At 44.8% G+C, this 18,731-nt stretch overlaps 2 protein-coding genes across 4 annotated transcripts in view; both read left to right on the top strand.

The window, feature by feature from the left end:
- LOC308065123 (neuroepithelial cell-transforming gene 1 protein-like) overlaps positions 1-4,574 on the top strand; it is a 39,907-nt gene extending 35,333 nt beyond the window's left edge. Inside the window, exon 4 of the mRNA XM_080390710.1 lies at positions 2,648-4,574. Within this exon, the coding sequence (XP_080246836.1) occupies positions 2,648-2,767 (120 nt within the window). The 3' untranslated portion in view covers positions 2,768-4,574. The remainder of the gene's footprint in view (positions 1-2,647) is intronic.
- A 2,113-nt stretch (positions 4,575-6,687) lies between these two features.
- Positions 6,688-18,609, top strand: LOC308065108 (neuroepithelial cell-transforming gene 1 protein-like). Of its 3 annotated transcripts, XM_080390679.1 has the most exons (11): positions 6,798-6,879; positions 8,072-8,130; positions 11,326-11,433; positions 12,253-12,403; positions 13,193-13,255; positions 13,704-13,800; positions 13,923-13,999; positions 14,502-14,759; positions 15,010-15,180; positions 16,082-16,268; positions 16,669-18,609. In XM_080390679.1, exons 3-11 carry the CDS (start codon positions 11,399-11,401, stop codon positions 17,058-17,060), a joined length of 1,431 nt encoding a protein of 476 aa, XP_080246805.1. In that variant the 5' UTR covers positions 6,798-6,879; positions 8,072-8,130; positions 11,326-11,398; the 3' UTR covers positions 17,061-18,609. The 3 variants fall into 3 exon arrangements, with proteins under 3 accessions (XP_080246803.1, XP_080246804.1, XP_080246805.1); XM_080390677.1 differs by lacking the exon at positions 8,072-8,130 and having other exon boundaries at positions 6,688-6,879; positions 12,236-12,403; XM_080390678.1 differs by lacking the exon at positions 8,072-8,130 and having other exon boundaries at positions 6,742-6,879.
- The last annotated feature ends 122 nt before the right edge of the window (positions 18,610-18,731 follow it).

Below are 18,731 nucleotides of genomic sequence, written 5' to 3' on the forward strand. Positions count from 1 at the left end.
TTTGACACCAACTCTCAAGGTTATTAAAAGTTTCAAAAGCACCACAGTCAACTATCTATAGTCAGATTTTCAAAACACATCACCAGTACTTCTGAGTCTCATTGGGCACTTATGCTGGAGTACAAATTATACTTTGCCCTGTCTAGATTTGATGAGGGTGAATCAATAGCCTCAAATTTGGCTCCATCAGACATAGATATATCTATTTCATTGATGAAAAAAGGTCACAAGAGAAGATAATTTAAGAATGTTATGGTCAGACCATATATTTTTTATCCCCATCTTAGAGATAGGAACTGATTTTTCAGAGTTTGTCTCTAGAAATGTCTAACTCCACAGTATAACTGTTATTTCAGCTCCACAATCTCCCTGAGCAAATATTTCTCAACTAACAAGCTGTTGTTTTGTCACCATACTTGCAATAAAGGGGTTTGGCCAGCATTTTGCATTCACACTCCTACTAGACATAATTGTGCTGACAAAACTGCCATGCAGATGGCAATCCCATAAATGACTGCTTTGGAGCAGGTAGCTGCACCCTAGTATCCCAGACTTGGCACCCTACCCAATACATGTTTTTAAAATAGAGGGAAGGGTTTCTTTACTTTGGATGTGCACCTGTCTTTCTGAAAAGGTTGAGCAGTCCTTTAATGATGTTTAAACCTCACATATTCTAGATCATCATTCCACACGCCATGAAGATGGTGTGCAAAATGGCAGGGGATATCATGCCACTCCAGATAGACTACAATGCCCTGGCTATTGTTTATTTTGGCTTGTTAACCTCCCCCTTGCTGCCCAGAGTCCTGCGCAAAAACAAGCCAGATCTGTTAGGTCTGTTAAGCTTCTAATTTGACATGCAGCTTAAAACCCTCCAAACACTGCGAAAATATGAGTGGGAAGTTACAACCTGAGACCATAGTTACAGCTTCCACTTCCTTCAGCACTGACCCACCCCTTCTGTTATACCAAAACATGCTCCTTTGGGGAGGAGGAAAGTATTTTCTACCCAGATCATGTCTGGAGCCATAGTACAACATGAGCTGTTGGTAATTGTCTGGGTAAGACAGAAGGGAGAGTGAATTGCAGTGCAGGGACAGAAACAAGAAATTGAGGACAGGAATTTGTTAAGCAGATCTTTATGTTTTAAAACTGAGATTTATTTTTGCATTTCAGGTAGGTTTATGACCAACTTTTTGTTAAGTGATCACATATGAAACAGTTCCATATTACCCCCACAGTTATGTAAGGTGCTGAATGATTCATGGGAGGAAGTAGTGCTGTGTTTTTTGAAGGTGTGTGTGTGTGTCTTTGTTTGTTAGCAACTAGATAAATACTTTCCAGTATGTGACAGGGAATAGACAGATACAATGGTGCATTTTACCAGAGGCAAAATGAAGCCAGGCTGAGTAATGTGTAAGAATCACGTCTCGTCTGGATTGTGTTTTCTGTTGGTTATGGGATGTCCTTGTAAGGCTTTAGGAACAGGGATTTTAGAAAGGAAGTGAAGTCTTAGTGAAGATGCTTTTCATGAACCTCCATGCTGTGTCCTCGAAGCCTTACTCACCTTTTTGGGACCAGTTCTGTGAATATGACTCAGCCTGGATAGGAGTTCAGCCCAAACAAGCCCTAGAGTTGTACTAGTTTTGATAGCGGAGAGAGACTATGACAATAAAGCTGATAGTGACATTCTGCACATAAACACTGATAATTATTTTTTTTTATGTAAAAAGTTACTTGGGGGAAAAAGGAGGGAGAGAAAGAATCCTTGTGTGTCTGCCTTCGTGATGGTCCAGGTCACTTGAAGCCACCATTGAGTGTCTTTCCATGGTCAGAGTCCTCACAAGCAGCTTGGCTTCAGGCAGAGATAATACAGCCTAAAGATCATCACTAACGCAAAAAACTGCAGCAGTAACTCCTTTCTTTAGAATATATACCCACAAGCTTTAAAGAAACAACAAAACCAGTCCTTCCCTCTTCCCTTCCCCCTCCCAAAGATATAACCTCTCTAGAGGACTTTCATAGGAATTTTATTGGCGTGTCTGATTCATGCAAGAACGTGCCCATGCATAAGTTACAAATTTGTATTTGGAAATAGACTTTGATCAAAACGAACATCTCTGGCGTTGGCTACACAGTGCAACTCTGAAAAACAACTTTTGGCACGTGAGCAGGTTGGGAGCTGAAGTCAACTGTAGCTTCTCGCTCCATTACTCTGTTGTTAGGGTAGATGTTGTATTTAATATTACCAATCTGGACGGTCCATGTTTTCTGCTGTGCATTCATATTCATAAGATGGAAATTGCTTTTCTGGCCTGAGCGCACAAATGTTCACTTCAGGGATGGTTGAGGTAACTCGTTTTCTACAGAGGTCTGCAGAATGTCACAGGTTGTATTTCAGTGAAAATGCATCTGCACTGTGAGTTGTGGGTTTCTTTTTTGGTTGGTGGTTGTTTTTTTGTTTTGGGGTTGTTGGAGGGTTGTGGGGTTTTTTTATTTGTAACTGTATAATGGAATTGAATGGCAGCTAATTATAGTGACCTCCCATTATCCAAAATAAATGCTGGATTCCAGACTGGCTCATAAACTTTTCGGATGACCCAATAGTCTCTTGATGGATCATAGCCTACTTTTGCTCATTTTCCAGAATACTGCTCTGAATTTGGCTCTGAATATAAATATCTGGGAGTGGAATGTTAAACACAGCTCATGGATGGTAAACAACTACGTGTACGGCAGAGGGGGTCTGACTGCCCTGGGTATGTGAACATGTATGGGAGAAGACAATTGCCTGTGAAGATCTCCTTTATTCCAGTCCTTGAGTGTTCTGCAAGTTACACTATATATACCACATTAAGAATAGCTGTAAAGTTTTTAGGTGGACTTCAGTTCCTGGTAAATAGGATTTGAAAACATACACGCACAACAATGAAAATGAATATGCTATGAATGTAATGGATGCTTTCGTTTTCCCCGAGACTTCAAGCCGCCAAAGGGATTAAAATGTCGCAGGTTCTTTCTTTGAAGAAATTGAATCCAGATGTCAAGCACATTAGAGGCATCCAGGATCTGTGAAAACTGGGAAAACTGCCCACTGAGGAATATCCCTCTGCCTCCAGGCTCTGTTAATGCACCAGCTCTTGTCTTCTCCTCTCCAGCCAGTGGTAGAACTGAGATCTTTTGTCATTGGCTCTTGTTAGCAGCTGCAAACGGCCTTATTCCAGGGTTAAGTATAAAATAAAGCAACCCTGAAGTGGCCTGGCTGATGGTTGGAGCTGTGTAACATGGCCAGAGTCGAACTACAAGGATATTGAGGGTGCTGTAATGACTCTCTTCCAGTGATGGTAGGCTGAAAATCACAATTCAGGCCTGCTAGGGTTTTATATTAACTGTGCCTGCCATTCTCTCACATGATTTGCTTGAGTACTGCCAAAAGAAGAGACAGGAGTGCTGGCCACCCTGGCCACAGGTGCTAAAGGACATATTCAGCTGTTGGGGGAACATTCCTGCATGCCACACTTGGCAACCCCTGGCACTAGCCAGATGCCATATGTCGCTTAAACAACTGAGTATTTTTAACTGTGAAAACTTACATCAGTCTGGAATTGTACACTGGAATTTGGATGCATGTTTTCTTAGGAATTCATCATTTGTTAATCTAAAATTTATTTGATCATGCTTTGGGGCTGAAATAACAAAACGGCATGTCAATACCCCAGAGAACATTTTTATTTAGTAGCAGCCCTACCCAAAATAACTTGCAGGAGCAAGGAATGTAGCAGGTATGAGGCCGCCCAGGACTTCAGGCAAACAGCTCTGTGTAACAGCAGTCCTCCCTTCTCTGTAGAAATGAAAACGCAAGCTAAAAATAAGAGTAAAACAATGAGGGCTGGGTGATTCCTCTGTCACTTGAAGTCTTCCCAGCTCTCTAATTTGATAGTAGGAGAGGAGTCACCAAAGTATTTTGCTCCTAGAAGTGAAAACACCCATTTGAGTACAGGCAAGGAATGCTATTAATACCCACTGGCAGCAGAGCAGGAAGAACTGGCCTGTTATCCATCTCTCAGTGCAGCAACTGTCCGGGCTATGTTCTCATGGCTTCAGAACCACCATGACATGGGCTGATCCTGCCCAGTGGGCTGAAGGGGCAGGGAAAGGCACAAAGAAGATTGAGGCCAGGGCAGAGGGGTAAGGGGACACTAGGAAGACACAGGAGATGGTGCTGGGTAGAAGAAAATGTCCTGAGTTAAGGGGAAAGCTGGGATTTATGGTATGGGGTGTATAAGGTACAAATCCATAAGTCCGGCTTTATTGCCTCTGCTAACAAGGAACAATTCTCCTTTTTCCATTTGTTTTGGGTTTCGTCAGAGGGTTCCCAAGTACCACCACCTTGTTCAGGTTGGTTTGCCCAATGGAATGGTGTTTGCACTACAATGAACTTTACTAACTTAAAGGTCATATTCATGCTGCCTCTTGCATGTGTTGTAAGTAGGGCAGAGGCAGGTAATGTACAGGTATAGTAGCACACTCAGAGCCATGCTGATTATATTGCTGTAGAGGAACTTCCTAGGGCCTGGGGGTGCAAGATCCCCTTCCACCCTTGCTGTCTTCAGGCTTCTCTAGATAACATTGCTTTCCCTCTGTGCTCTGCATTGTATGTTGGTCAGGGAGTACCCATTGCATAGTGTGCATCACCACTCAGGATGGCTTTCGCCTCAAAATGGCACTTGATGATCTATACAGATATACCTGGCGTACAGAAATCACCCTATGTGTCACAGGGACAGCTGGGAACCACTTGTCTTAGGTTACCTAGGTTGCCTTACCCACTCTTTGCTTTGAATGAAGGGCAGTTGTTCAGGGCACGTAACCCTCTGCACATGCCATGCCAAGGAGCAGACAGGGTCAGAGTTGCATCAGGCCAGAGCTTTATGTTTGCACAACATGACATCAGCAGGCTGCATCAGCTGGGGCTTGCATCACCACAAATTAGTTAGCCTCACAAGGTGTCGCGCAGAAAGTCAGGGATCTCCTGGTTGGTGAATCACATGCTTCACTGGTATACAGCAGCAGGTCCCTTCCCCGAGGGCTAGGGAAGCAGGAGGACTGTTTAACACTTACATCACAGAAAACACTTCATATGGCATGAAGTGCTTCAGGACGTGGGACATCACGCTCTGGTCCTAACAAGAAGTGTTTTGAGTGCCACGTCTGTGTGTGTGACTCTGCTTCACACCTTCCCTCTCAGGTCCTGGGTGTTCATCCCCTATTTCTAGTTCACTCGGCATAGTGTGTCTACATCCCACTGAAAAGAGGCAGGCTTTCAGGGTTGAGAAGCATTCCTGAATCTTTAGACCAAGTTTAACAGACATTTGACCTTAGATTATAGGAGAAATAGGCATGTTTGATACTCCCAAAAAAATTATCTCAGTGGAGGGTTTGCCTGCTCCTCCCCAGTTATTGCCCTGTTGGTCTTCTGTTGTCTTTAAAATGGTTGACTTCAGTAATCCAAAAAAGGATTACCCATATCTGAAGGAGTCACAGTCTGTTCTCTCAGCAAGAGTGCGGAAACTCACTGTATCCTGAGTTTCTGAGAATCTTGCAGTGGATGATCCTAAATGTCCTGGGTTTGCATTGCGGAGGTTAAACAGGCGCAGATTTGCTGAGAGCAGCTCTCCACGGGAGAGAAGCAAACAAAGCTAAAAAAAAAAAAGCCAGGGAGGGGACAGCAGGACTTTCCTCCTCCCCACTACTCTGAACAATGCTGCTGCAAACCCTCTGTCCATCCCTCAGCAGGGACCCTGCCGTACCCCTGGCCACCCCCAATTTGTCTCCTCCAAGAAGAAGGTTGGTTAGCATAGGTAGGCAGAAACACAGCTGCCCTCCTGTCATCAAATAACCTCAGTTTATTTTTACCAGCACAAGAGACCTTTTATTTTGGAGATTTGTAGCAGTGCCAGGAATAATATGACTTGAACAAACAAACAAAAAATACAAACCCTTTGCATCTACAGCTGGACCTGCTGGGACAGGCTCCCCTGTTAGAAGAGGGGGAGAGGCTGAGCCCAGCCCCTGGCTAACAGAGCCGTGCCAGCACAACCTTTAAAGCTGAGCAGACTTAAAAGCACAGGTCTAGACAAGATTTATTTCTTTCTTTTTTTTTTTTTTTTTTTTTTGGAGCAAGGAGGGCTGAGGCCGTTCAAAAAAAGCAACTCACAGCGGTGAAAGTTTTATGCTCCAGAGGCGGCAACCAGAGCCGCCGTCAGGAGGAACACATCCCACCACCACGCTTGCGTGGCAGTTGTAGGCGGCGGCAGGCCACAATGCTGCCAGTGCCAGCAAAGAGGGGGGAGGGGGGGGAACAAACCAAAAAACGAAACACATTTGGCTTTATCTCTTTGGAGCACAAATAGCGAAAGCCCCGTGCTTTTCAAACTGCCCTCTATTGTGGGGTGTGATGGAACTGTCCCCTCGACCCTCAGTGGGTGGCCCTGTTGCCCTGTCTTCAGGCAGAGCCTCTCGGAGGTCCCATTTTGGGGGAGTTTAGGAGGAAATACGGGCCAGGAAAGGTGCCCGAAGGGTCCCGGTCCCCGGGCACCCTGCTGCTGGGGCAGGGGGCGTGGCTTGTGGTGGGAGGGGCGTGGCCGTGGCGGAGGCTCCGCCTCTGGCAGTGAGGATGGGGCGCGACGCGGTGGCGGTGGCAGAGCGGGGATGAGCGCCGGCTGAGGCGGCAGCGGCCGAGGCGTGGGGGCGGCCGGGAGGGAGGGGGCGCTGCGGCCGGCGGCCATGGTGGCTCACGACGAGCTCGGGGGGCTGCTGCCCATCAAAAGGACTATCCGGGTTATCGACGCGCAGAACCAGTCCTTCAGGGAGCAGGAGGTGAGGAGGAGTGGGGAAGAAGGGTTGGGTTTTTTTCCCAGTGGTGGGTTAGGGAGCCCCCTCACCTTCCCGCTCTCCGCGCTTGAGGGGAGGCGGCGAGCTGTGTACGCTGCCCGCTGGAGGGTGGCTCCGGAGTGAGGTGCAGGCAGCGATCTAAAAATAACATTTATTCTTTTTAAAAAAAGCAAAGTCAAGTTCATAGCCCCCGGAGGGTTGGGACCAGGGAGCCGAAACTGAGCTCGGCGCTTCGCCTGGCCGCGCTCCTCCTGGGGGGATTTTCACTAAAGAACAGCCTGTGGCTCCGTGCGCGCTTTTGGAGATCTCCCTAGTGAGGGTGCTTGTTCGCTGCGTGAACGAAAAGAAAAAATATATCGTGGGGGTTGGTTGGTTTTTTTTTTTATTATTGTTGTTTCTATCATGTCTTGTTATGTAGATGAGAGTAATTGCATTCCTGGTGAATGCTCGCATGCCTCCTGCTGCGACAGAAGGCAAAAGTTCAGCAGCCAGGTAGGGACTGGCTGCCCTGGGCAGGGTTTTATGGCCGAGATTAGCGGTGAGATGAGGCGGAAAAGAAATAAAGGCGGCTCCAGACAGCTCTGGGTCTTGAGGGCTCCGGTCTGAGTCGCCAGCCTCTTAAAATCCTGGCTTTAAAAAATTCAAATTTGGGCAATCTCGTTGTGCAAAAGGGAAACCAGATGTTGGGAGAGAAATAACGTAAACCAGATTTCTTAAAGGAGAGTAAATCGCTTCTAATTCTTAAAATGTGAATTTTCTGTAGGGTATAACCAGTACACTAGGCATCTGAAGTTAAACTTTGAGTCTGGGGTTGAGTAATGACTCATAAGGCACCACTCCTATCAAAGCCGGGTACTGAGTTGCTATCAAGAGCCACTGAAGTTATCAGCAGAGCGTGAGGCCAGATTTCTCTCCTGGTCTCGAACAGCTTGTTGAATTTGAGAAAGGCAGGGGTTGTAATCTCCATACCAAAGTGTCAAGCCAGAGGCTGGTCCTTCGGTTTGAGTGCAGACAACTCTTTTCATAACAGAGCTTGCGATTCAGAGAGCTCCTTGCACGTGAATCTTAAGATAGTCAGGTGGCGCTGAGTTCTGCAGGAGTTATTCAAGCTAGTGACTAAAGTCCCTTTTTGCATATTTGGCTTAATAGGAAAAGTCTTGCTTTGCGTGTTTTTTAGATTTGTCACCCTGTTTGTATTCAGCGGTCTGGGACTGGCACGTAGGACATTGCACTCCAGTGGTTTTTACAAGGATCACTTACTAATTATTACCTAGCATAGGGGGAAAGGTTGTAGGCATGCGTGCTGCTAGAGGAAAATGTTTGTTGTTCAAAAGTAGAGCCTGGTATGGTGGTTTTTTGAGCAGCGAGGTGCAATCTTTTCACAATGTGAACCTGCATCTAGAAGCACTTGAAGAAATTCCACTAGTGTGAAGTCTTGCCTGCCAGCAGAGGCACTGAGGCACAAATTTAGCTTTTGTGTGTATGATTATGATATATTTATGTACACTTTTAATAAAGAGTCCCCTGGGAAAAAAAATCTGAATGGAAGCAGAAGTGCTGTTGAACTCACTGGGCTTTTAATTATCTGTTAGTGCTGGAATGCTTAACACCACTACCTTGTTACAAAAACTTTGCAGGCTTCATTCTAATCTGGGCTTCTGTAAGTAATACAGTGTGGAGACAGGCTAATCGTTGTTTGCAAGTAGAGAACTAAAAAAAAAAAAAAAATACTGAGCCAAAGTTATTCATAGTATGAACTGTACTGAGTCTCAGCTTACACCAAGGCCGAGTTTGACTGTAAATGGAGCATATGACCCCAAGCTGAAATTCAGGTCTCGGAGAAGCAGAGGGATTTTTTTTTCCCCCTCCCTGCCTTGGATGGAACGATATGTCTGGAAGGAGAAGAAGAAACAGATGCATTTTTTCAGCAGTTAAGCCATTCATGTCTGAGTAGCACTCACAGGACAGAAAGTGGGATTTTTTTCTCTTTGAGAGGGGAAATGGCCCTTTGCTAAGCTGAATTTATAGTGTACAGAAGTTTTTCTGTTGGCCGAACACCCCAGGGCAGTACATCGCACATACAGAAAGTGGTCTGGTCATGCCGATCTCTGTGAAATTCCTCCCTCCTCAGAGCAGAGAAGGGTTCCTCGGGAGCCATGCTCTCCCTTGTTTAAAGAGAGCAATACTTTCACTTAAAGCCTGTCTTTGCATGGTTCAGGATGTATTGACTCACAAGTAGTGATTTACTATCCAAGGAGCCCTTTGTTTCTCCTGTCCCAAATGGAGAGAGGCAGGAATGCCTTCTGCCTGACCTTGTGCATATGCATGTGTCGCTTCAGCCTAGCACAGATGTGCTGGGAAGGCATTCACACATGTCCCCCATCACAGATAGTGTGTCGTTGTATCTCATATCTGGAAAGGCTGCGGAACTGACCCTTTAATAGTGAGCTGCCGAAGACTGTACAAGCATCCTAAAGTACTGAGGTTTCTTGCTATTAATTTTCAGTGTCATGGTTTTCTTTTCCTTCCTATTTATATCACTGGCCTTGACAGAGCTGTGTGTGGCTTATGTCTGTATATTTTCTGCTTGTGTTCCTTCAGTTTCTTAAGCTTCTCTTGGCTTGTGTCCCCCTATTGTAGCACACAGATACATGGTTTTCTAGAAGTAAATTACCTATCCTTTTTCTCCACTCAGAAACATCTGCAATTAATTAAAGTTTCCTTGTCTTTTGAGCCCAGCCTAACTTTCCTGCCTTCTGCATAGTCCTTTTCTTGACTGACCCTGTCTCGAGTATGGTGGCTCATGGTTGGCAAAGGAAGGCTAAGTGACTGCAGTGTTCCCCATGCTGTACCTAAACTCAGCTGGGGGTTGGGGTCCCAGGGTTGAGGACGTTCTCTTACACCTTTTCCCCATTTCTATAGTACACTCATAGTTCTGACATTACCCAAACATTTCAAGCACAGCATTGAACACGCTTTGTACTGTCCCAAGAGGTCTTTCTGTCCTGCATCACATTTCTTTTTGTGTTTCACCCCTGAAACTTTGAAGGCTTAATTCAGTGTGAGCTAACTTCTGTTGCTTAACACCGCATGTAGGCAGACAGACGGGCCACTCCTAGGGTCATGTTGCTGTAATCAGATCTTACATACGTAGCTTTTATGCTTCCTCAGTCTCATGACTGGAATCCAGCCAGCTCTGTGTGTTCCTATTACCCTTTTTTTCTTTTCAGTATTTGGCACTTCTCTTGCTACACAGAAGCAAAGGGTTTGGGCATCTTATCTTGCAATCTCAGACTAGAAATCAAGACAGCAGAGAGCTTGTCGTAAGCAGTCTTCTCATTCTTTGCCTTTTGAAATGTAAGAGGAGAGACTCAACTGCCTAATAAAGCTTAGTAAAATTTCTGCTGAGATGAACTCAAAAAAGAGGCTGTTTCCATCAGCTCATCAGAACTTCATGCTAAGAAACTTCCTTATGATGATGAGTCATGTCCAACTGTCTGCCAGATGTTTAAGAGCACCAGGGCACCTCATCTAGCCTTTCTCCTAGCCTTAAGCTCCAAGTCCATCTCTTGGCTTCCTATTGTGCACACCTTTCCCATACGGTCTTTACAACACAAAATTTTTGATGAAAAATGTGTAGGGTTGCTAGCATAATTTTAAAAACTATCTGAGCTTAAGCAGTAGGAGGTTTCCATGGGGCGTTTCCTCTTTCTTGGCAGCATTTTGGTCAGGACAGAATTGAAAACGTTCTGGGCTCCCAGCAGGGATTAGTGGTGTAGAAAAGCAGAAGCTCTATCTTTCAAATCTCAACAGTGTGTAATAAAAATTATGATGACTTGCAGGGAGTGGGGAAGAGCAGAAGGGGGAGAAAGCTTTGTAAACTGAAGGTTTTAAACCTTATCCGCTTCGTGTGTGCATGTCCCTCGCAGGAATGTTCAGCATGTGGTCATTTGCTATTTGTTAGAATAGCTGCTGAGGCTGTCCTACGCTCCAACTGCTGCTTTTCTCTCCAAAATAAAATGGAGAAACACATTCTTTCTACAAAGGAAAACATGATAAAATGGAGAAACAGATCACAGCTCCATCTTTAGATGACAGTCACTTGCCTTGCAGAGGGTAATGCTTCAGTCTATTTATGTTCAAACCATAACGGTCCCTGTGTAAGCCCTATTTTGAATTCTGACTGATGGGTATGTTATCTTGCCTCTTTTACACTGGGCAAAGTCTCTGCAGTTTAATTGCAGCCTTAAAGTTCAGACAAATATTTACAGCCCCTGGTTTCCTTTTAAGATGAATGGCTACTTCAAAACACACTTTTTGCTGCGTTTCCCACTCCTTAAGTGAGTTCATGCTTTTTAAACCTGCCTGGGCAGCCTGAGAAATGAAGTGGGAGTCACAGCCAGTACAATTTGTTCTCTGCTTTATTTACAGGAGCCAAGCAATAAGCGGGTTCGGCCTTTAGCACGGGTCACGTCCCTGGCGAGCTTGATCTCTCCTGTAAGAAATGGTGCAGTTCGGCGCTTTGGGCAGACAATACAGGTAAAAAGCAGAGCCTTCTACTCCTAGAAGTCTAGAGGTATATGGAAGGTACTGGCTCTATAGGGGGAAAACAGGCACTGGGATTTCAAGGCATCTGTTGTAAATCTACTATATGATTCGTGCAAGGAGAGAAAGCTTGCTTGGGACTTGGGTATGAAGAAGAGTTCGGGATTCAGAGGTGGCTTGCTAGATAAGCAAGTTATTGAGGGATTAAAGCAGTGAAAAAATAAACTGATTCAGATAGGGAGAATTAGCTGATAAACTGTTCCAGTGCTTGAGATACGCATATTGGAGCACGTGCTTAGATGTGAACTGACTCTGCTGTTCAGCAATCTTTCAATAATGTTAGAGAAGTGTTGTCTAAGGAGCACTATACTATAACCCCATGTATACAGATAAGAGCGCTTCTCTGTCTAGGTTTCAGTACCATTGCAGATTGTGAGAGCAAAGTTCAAGGGACTCCTGAATAGCCACATTATAGGTAGGATTATGATCCTGGGTTATTTACTTCCTCATACCTTGGAAATAGACCCAAGCTTTACCTCCCCATCTTCCTCCCAGGCGCTGCTGCTGGATCACTGCAGGGAGAGGTGCATGGAAAAGCTTGCCAATCTCTGTGCTCTCAGGGCTTTCTCAGCAGCTTGATTAAAGTGTTCCTTTATCTGAGGAAAAGTGTCTGGGTGTGTTTTCCTGCCCTGTACAACAGAGGAGGATGAAGGATTGGGAGGGGTATGGATAATACTTCTGTACTTCTGAAATGTTGGCTCTACATTATTTTATTGTGTTTTTTTAATCCCTATAGTCATTTGCCCTTCGCAGTGACAGCAAGTCTCCTGCCTGTGCCCAGAAGTCATGTAGCAGATCTGCTGCTCCTACTCCTCCTAAAAGAAGAAACAGTGTACTTTGGTCTGAGATGTTAGATGTCAACATGAAAGAGTCCCTGAGCACCAAAGAAATTAAGCGCCAGGAGGTAGGCTGTCCGTTAAACAGCAGGACTGGGAAAGGCAGCCAGGGCCTTGACTTTTTGTGTTTCCTTGGTGGGGAAAGGAGTAATGAGCATTTGTGGGTGACTGTATCTTCCTGTGCACCTTCATTTCTAAATCACTAGATTTATTTATGCATTAGGCATGGGAAAAGGTAGGCTTCTCTCTCTTGAGTCACTAGGGAGTTTGTCTCCCCAGTTTGACCCTTCAGAGATGCCAGACTCTTTTTTCATGGGGGCTCTCAGCATTTCTGAAATTCGAGACTCAGCCACTCTGGTTACTTTGCAGCAGACCCAAAGTCAGGTTCCTTGTAAAGCCAGCCTTCTTTTTCTTAAAGCTCTTGACAATTGGTTGAAAGCCAAATAGCAAGGCCTTGGCTTGCCTTTTTTTCTGTAGTTCTTAGACAAATCTTCTAGTGACAACACAGAAGCTGACTAAAGACGCCTGGGATGTGACCTCTGTGGTTTTCTGGGTTTTGTGTTTTTTCGTACTTGCCTGTGTAAAAGCAGTGATTTAAAAGGCCCTAATATTTAATTTGGCTTGTGCATGAGCATCAGAGCTTTCACACAGTTGTAAGTAATGTTGCTTTCTCAGAGCTGGGAAAGCCGGCAGATTTACTTGAGGTTCTCATGCCCAGGTGGCGTACAGTGATTCAGATGGCAAAATTGCCTATCCAGGCTGCAGAGTCAGGGTGTATATTATGGGAGCTGAAAGGCTTTTTCAGAGGAAGGCTGGGATTAAAAATTACTCTCGATGCTTTATCCCCTCCCTCACAGGCAATATACGAAATGTCCAGGGGAGAGCAAGACCTAATTGAAGACCTGAAGCTTGCCAGAAAGGTGAGTGGGTTTCTTTTCCTGCAGTCAGTAATCGTATTGCAGATAACAGTCATGTTCACTTGCACCTGCGAATGTTCTGTATCAGTTTTATCAGGCCTAGAATCCACTTTTTGAAAGCTGGCATGGAAAGTTGATGTGAACAGTCCTACAGTACTGGTTTGGTTGCAACAAACGCAGCCAAAAAAGGATTGTACTTTGCAGTCCTGCAGAGCTGGTTGAGAAATCCCTCTCTCAGATGAGAACAGTTCAGACAAGAAAGTCCATTTCATTTGAAGGCCTCGATACCTTCATACAGAGGTCAATCTTATAGTGATCAAAGCTGGTGTTACTGTTTCTGTTGGCTTCACCTCAGATCTGTCCTGCACATGACATGTCCCCTCATATTTAAATTGTCAGCTTCTAGGCTTGGGAGATTTGAGTATTTTTTAATACTGACATTCTTCGACAGGCCTATCATGATCCCATGCTGAAACTTTCTATCATGTCTGAGGAGGAACTCACTCACATATTTGGGGACTTGGATTCTTATATTCCTTTGCATGAAGGTAAGAGCAACTGGATCATTTCCACATAACATGCTGACTAAGAGTTAAAATCTGTGCTTTCTCAAGTTAGAACAGCTTACTGGGGCATTGTTGCAATTTCTATTTTTGTATTTTGATTCCAGACTTGTTGGCAAGTTTAGGAGAAGCAACAAAACCAGATGGAACAGTGGAGCAGATTGGACCCATTCTTGTGAAGTGGGTGAGTACATAACTTGGAGACAGCAGGCTAAAAATGAGCTTAAAGAACATTTAAACCTAGAAGCCGAAAAGCTGTGGGCTAAGCTGTGGGCTATCGTGGCCTTGAGCAGAAGATTGAAACGGAAATCCTGGCTATGCTGAAAACAATGGGACTCTGTCAGCCGTAATGGGGCACAATTTCACCCTGGAGGCTTACACTAATGTGACTGCAATTATTCACTGATTTATGTTTGAAATGTCTATATCTTCTGGACTGTTTGTTGCTAATGTGATTTCAATAGTGTTATTGCTGTTAATCTCAAACACCTGAACTTCAAAGGCATTGCATACAGGGTGCCGTGTTCTCACAGAAGGCTAGCTACATATACAAGGTAGTTTGTTAGCTTTTTTGTATTGGGCAAAGTATCATAGTAAGGGAAGTAGAACTCCCCAAGTTTGACATGAAAATGTGATCTGCTTTTCCTACATAGAATCTGACTCCTGAATATCGTTCTGTTCTGCAGTTACCACGACTCCATGCCTACAAAGGTTACTGTAGCAATCAGCTGGCAGCCAAAGCACTTTTAGATCAAAAGAAGCAGGACCGGAGAGTGCAGGACTTCCTTCAGCGCTGCCTTGAGTCTCCTTTCAGCCGCAAGCTAGACCTTTGGAGCTTCCTGGACATTCCTCGAAGTCGGCTGGTCAAATACCCGCTGCTCCTGAAAGAGATCCTGAGGCACACTCCCAAAGACCATCCTGATACCCAGATTCTGGAAGAAGCCGTAAGTAATAGTGATTTCATGATCATTGTTCTGACATAAACACATCACTCTGGAGCTCCAGAAAGCTTGCTTAAACCCTCAGCAATTCCATGGGGTGGTGTTCTTGGCAGACACAAAACTGACTCTTAACCCTTTGTGAAAGCAAGAGATCAGTCCACATGGATTCCATCACCTGGAGTTCTTAAATAGCACTTAAAGGGAAGATACATAAGCGAGGTCACTAAACATTTGTAAATGTTTTGGCTTATAGATATCTATAATACAAGGAGTCCTCTCTGACATCAACCTGAAGAAGGGGGAGTCGGAGTGCCAGTATTACATTGACAAGCTGGAGTACCTGGATGAGAAGCAGAAGGACCCAAGGATTGAAGGCAGCAAAGCTTTACTGTGCCATGGGGAGCTGAAGAATAAAAACGGACATGTAAGTCCCTCATGTTCATGGTAATTAATTCTCAAGTTTGAAAACTGCCATCAGAGGTAGTTCAAACTGTTTGTCTGTTATAGCGGGACCAGGAGCCCTTCCATCCTTTGGGTTGGTTTAGACAATTAGCTGAATTCAAAAAGCAGAAGAGAAAGCACCTGATGGCAGTCTGCATTTCAGGGTGTAAGGAAAAGTTTCCTGCTGACAGCTTTACAATGGGCCTTCAAAAGCTGGAAAATAATTAGTGCAAAATTACTATAGAAAGTGTGCTCTGTGCCCAAGCACTCAATCAAAAAGGATTTCCTGCTGGCTGTTTACTTTCAGGTGCTCTGACATTGCCCATTATGAGCACTGGCACACAGTTCTTGCAAACAAAAGTGTTCCTGCAAAAGCCTGTTTGGCTTTGACATGAACTGCCAGAAATTTATCTCCCACTGCAGCAGTGCTGAAAGACCCTGCTGCACTCGAGGGTTTGCTGCATTTTGTTCCGGCTTGTAGGAGTAACCTCATTTTAAACATCAAATCTTTTTCTGTTTTCTTTCTTTTTTTTTTTTTTTGTTGGTTGGTGGGTGTTTTTGTTTAATTTGGCCATTACGCTTCTGTACACATGAAGCATTTTGTATTGTCAGAAAGGATACTGCTTCTAATCATCCTATTCTTGGCATCTGTAAATAGTAATTCACTTTTTCAGGGTCATTAGAATAATAAATTAGAATAATAAACCTGTTGACGTAAGTCTGGTCTGTGCCACCACTGCCAGAGCCCTGTGTTGCTGCAACAGGAAACTGTCAGAAAGTTAATGTGGGTGAAACTTCAGATAACATGGCCTTGAATCCCAAAGGATCTGTGACCACTTTGAGTACAATGATTTGCTCATATTCAAATGTGGTTTGATTTTCAGAAACTCTACGTCTTCCTCTTCCAAGACATCCTGGTTTTGACCCGGCCAGTCACTCGCAATGAGCGTCAGGCCTACCAAGTGTACAGGCAGCCGATCCCCGTCCAGGAGCTGCTCCTTGAAGACCTGCAGGATGGCGATGTGAAAATGGGAGGATCCTTCCGAGGAGCTTTTGGCAACTCCGATAAAGGTATGGAGCAAACCAGTTCATCTGCCTGGGAATCTGTTGGTGAGGAGAGATTACACCTGGACATAGATCTCCATGGTCTGAGGTTCCTTTAGGACAGCAGACACGTGAGATGTGTTAATGTCTACCTTTAGACTGTCACTGCTGGTCTTTGCGGTTTTAGATTTGGTGGCCATGAACTTGGACATGGTGCTTTGCAGCTCATGCTCAGATTAGAAAACATTATTTCAACGTGTCTGGACTGGGTTGTGGAGTTTGGGGTTGGGTTTTTTTGGTGGAGTTTTGAATACCTTGGACACACAACCTGAAGCAGAGCAGGGCAGTCCAGATCACTTGTCTAGCAATGGAACTTCTTAAATATTGAGCTAGGAACTGATCTGCTTTTTCCTATGTTTATCTTCAGCTAAAAATATCTTCAGAGTTCGTTTCCAAGATCCCTCCCCAGGCCAGTCCCACACACTGCAGGCCAATGATGTCTTCCATAAGCAGCAATGGGTTAATTGCATCCGAACCGCCATTGCTCCCTTCCAGCGGACCGCTGCTGCAGCAGAGCTGAAGGAGCTGCCAGAGCTGAGTGAAGAGTCGGAGGAGAATAATCCCTCTGCACCTAACATCAGAGCCCAGAAGAGGCAGTCTGGCATAACTGAGATGGAGCTAGACGACAGCACATCCGAGTGTAGCTCCGTTCTGGACTCAGAGGAAGCCAAGGGTGTGGAAACACACAGAACGTCGTCTGGGCACAGCAAAACGAGGGAGAAGCAGCTAAGCAGCAAGCAGAAAGAAACACTAGTGTAAAGAAGAGCCCAGCAACATCCTGGTGGAAGACTGTTTATTTATAAATAATGTGTACATTTTTCTTGTAATGTGAGCATGATTGGATTCACTCTACTGAACAGATTTTGTTGTTGTTGTAATGGCAGCTACTGGTATACAGTTAACACTGTTGAACTGGAGTCTGTTTTTGCAAACACAGCCACTTTGAACCTGGTTTTAATGCTGTGAGTGATTCAGAAGCCCTCATGCTTTTGCCTGCTCATGGCAGATTTGAAGAGCAAACTTTGGTTTCTGAAAGATTTCCATGTGGGGTGTTTGAGGCTGGAAAACAGTAAACCTAAAGCAGAAGTCTGGGCCATCACTGTGAGCCTGGCAGCACCACCCTTCACAGTGGGTTCAGATTGACACTGCGAGAGTCCTTTTAAAGCAGACTTGAAACCTGAATTCATTATTTTTTCTTGTCTTGTACAGCACATGTTTTGCAGCGTATGGTTGTCATAATCTGTGTGATTTGTGTTAAAAAAAGGAGGGGAAAAAAAACAGACCCCAGGTTCAACAGGTTCTCAATTAACCTACTGGAATCTTTCATCTTAGTGTGTCCTTTGTACATTCCTCACTTTCACTTTTGTAACCTGCCAGGTATTTAATTTTTTTATTAGTTGTTCTGTTTCAAGTTTGTTGGGTTTTCTTTTGTTTTCTTTGGTTTTCTTTTTTTTTTTACTTTTGTATTTGTTTTCGTCGTTGTTGTTGTTCAGACTTGGCATTTCCATTGAAGTACTTGATGCTTCTTACTCCGAGGTGTGCATGTATGTACTGTTTCTCACATCGCTCAACAGTTCTGCAGAGCCCAGGCAAGCCATAGTGTCTTGAGCCGGTGGCTGATGGAGACACTCGATGTACCCCATTACGATGAGTGACATAAATGGCTTGTGTGCTCTCCGGATTGCTGAAAAAGAACTGCATTGCTAACGCATGTTGTAAAGGGTTTGGGGAGGGAAGAGGAGCAGCGGCTAGAGGGGTATAGCAGGGAGAGAAAGTAGATTTTTCTTGTTAACTGTTGCCTTTTCGAAATGAAATGCCTTCCTCAGGGAGGCAGGACTGGAGGCAACCAAGGGGTTATTGCATGTGGTAGAAAGGTAGAGAAAAGAAAGCGTTTGAAGCTGATGAGATGTAAAGACAAGAGATAGTGGTTGTATATACTTGTAATGGCAACACTGCCACGTTCTAGCGGTCCAAAGATTTGTGTGAAAGATGCCAGCTTGGTAACTGCGCCTGCAAAGTGGTGTAGGAAACAAAGCGGTGACAGCATTGAGCATATCCAACAGGTTGTTCCTGTCATGCGACTGGTGAGGACAGGGCGAGGACAGCAATCCCACAATACCCGTCCTTGAGCATTACCTGAACTCTGTGTTGAGGAGCTGTAACTCAGGTGGAGAGGGTTACCATCTGTCACACGTTTGGCCAGTAATGCTGGAAATTGGAAGAGGGTGTACATAGACACGAACATGTGGTTCTCTGTAAATGTATTGTACAGTTTTGAGTGTCAAGTACAATTAAATTCCTGACATTGTCTGGTCTGTCTCTGCCTGGGGGGGGACATGCTCACGAAGCCGGTGCTGCTGCACGCAGCCGATGAACACGTACCTGTGCTTCTCCAGTCCTGGCCCACTGCTGCACGCTCTGGGCATAGGG

Source organism: Falco punctatus, assembly GCF_963210335.1.
Source record: "Falco punctatus genome assembly, chromosome: 6".
NCBI classification, from domain to species: domain Eukaryota; kingdom Metazoa; phylum Chordata; class Aves; order Falconiformes; family Falconidae; genus Falco; species Falco punctatus.

Excerpts from the sequence above, each read along its gene's own strand:
- LOC308065108 (XM_080390677.1), top strand. The coding sequence starts at position 6,787 with ATGGTGGCTCACGACGAGCTCGGGGGGCTGCTGCCCATCAAAAGGACT. Across the intron at positions 6,880-11,325 it reads AGTCCTTCAGGGAGCAGGAG|GAGCCAAGCAATAAGCGGGT; the intron begins GTGAGGAGGAGT and ends CTTTATTTACAG. Across the intron at positions 14,760-15,009 it reads CCCAGATTCTGGAAGAAGCC|ATATCTATAATACAAGGAGT; the intron begins GTAAGTAATAGT and ends TTTGGCTTATAG.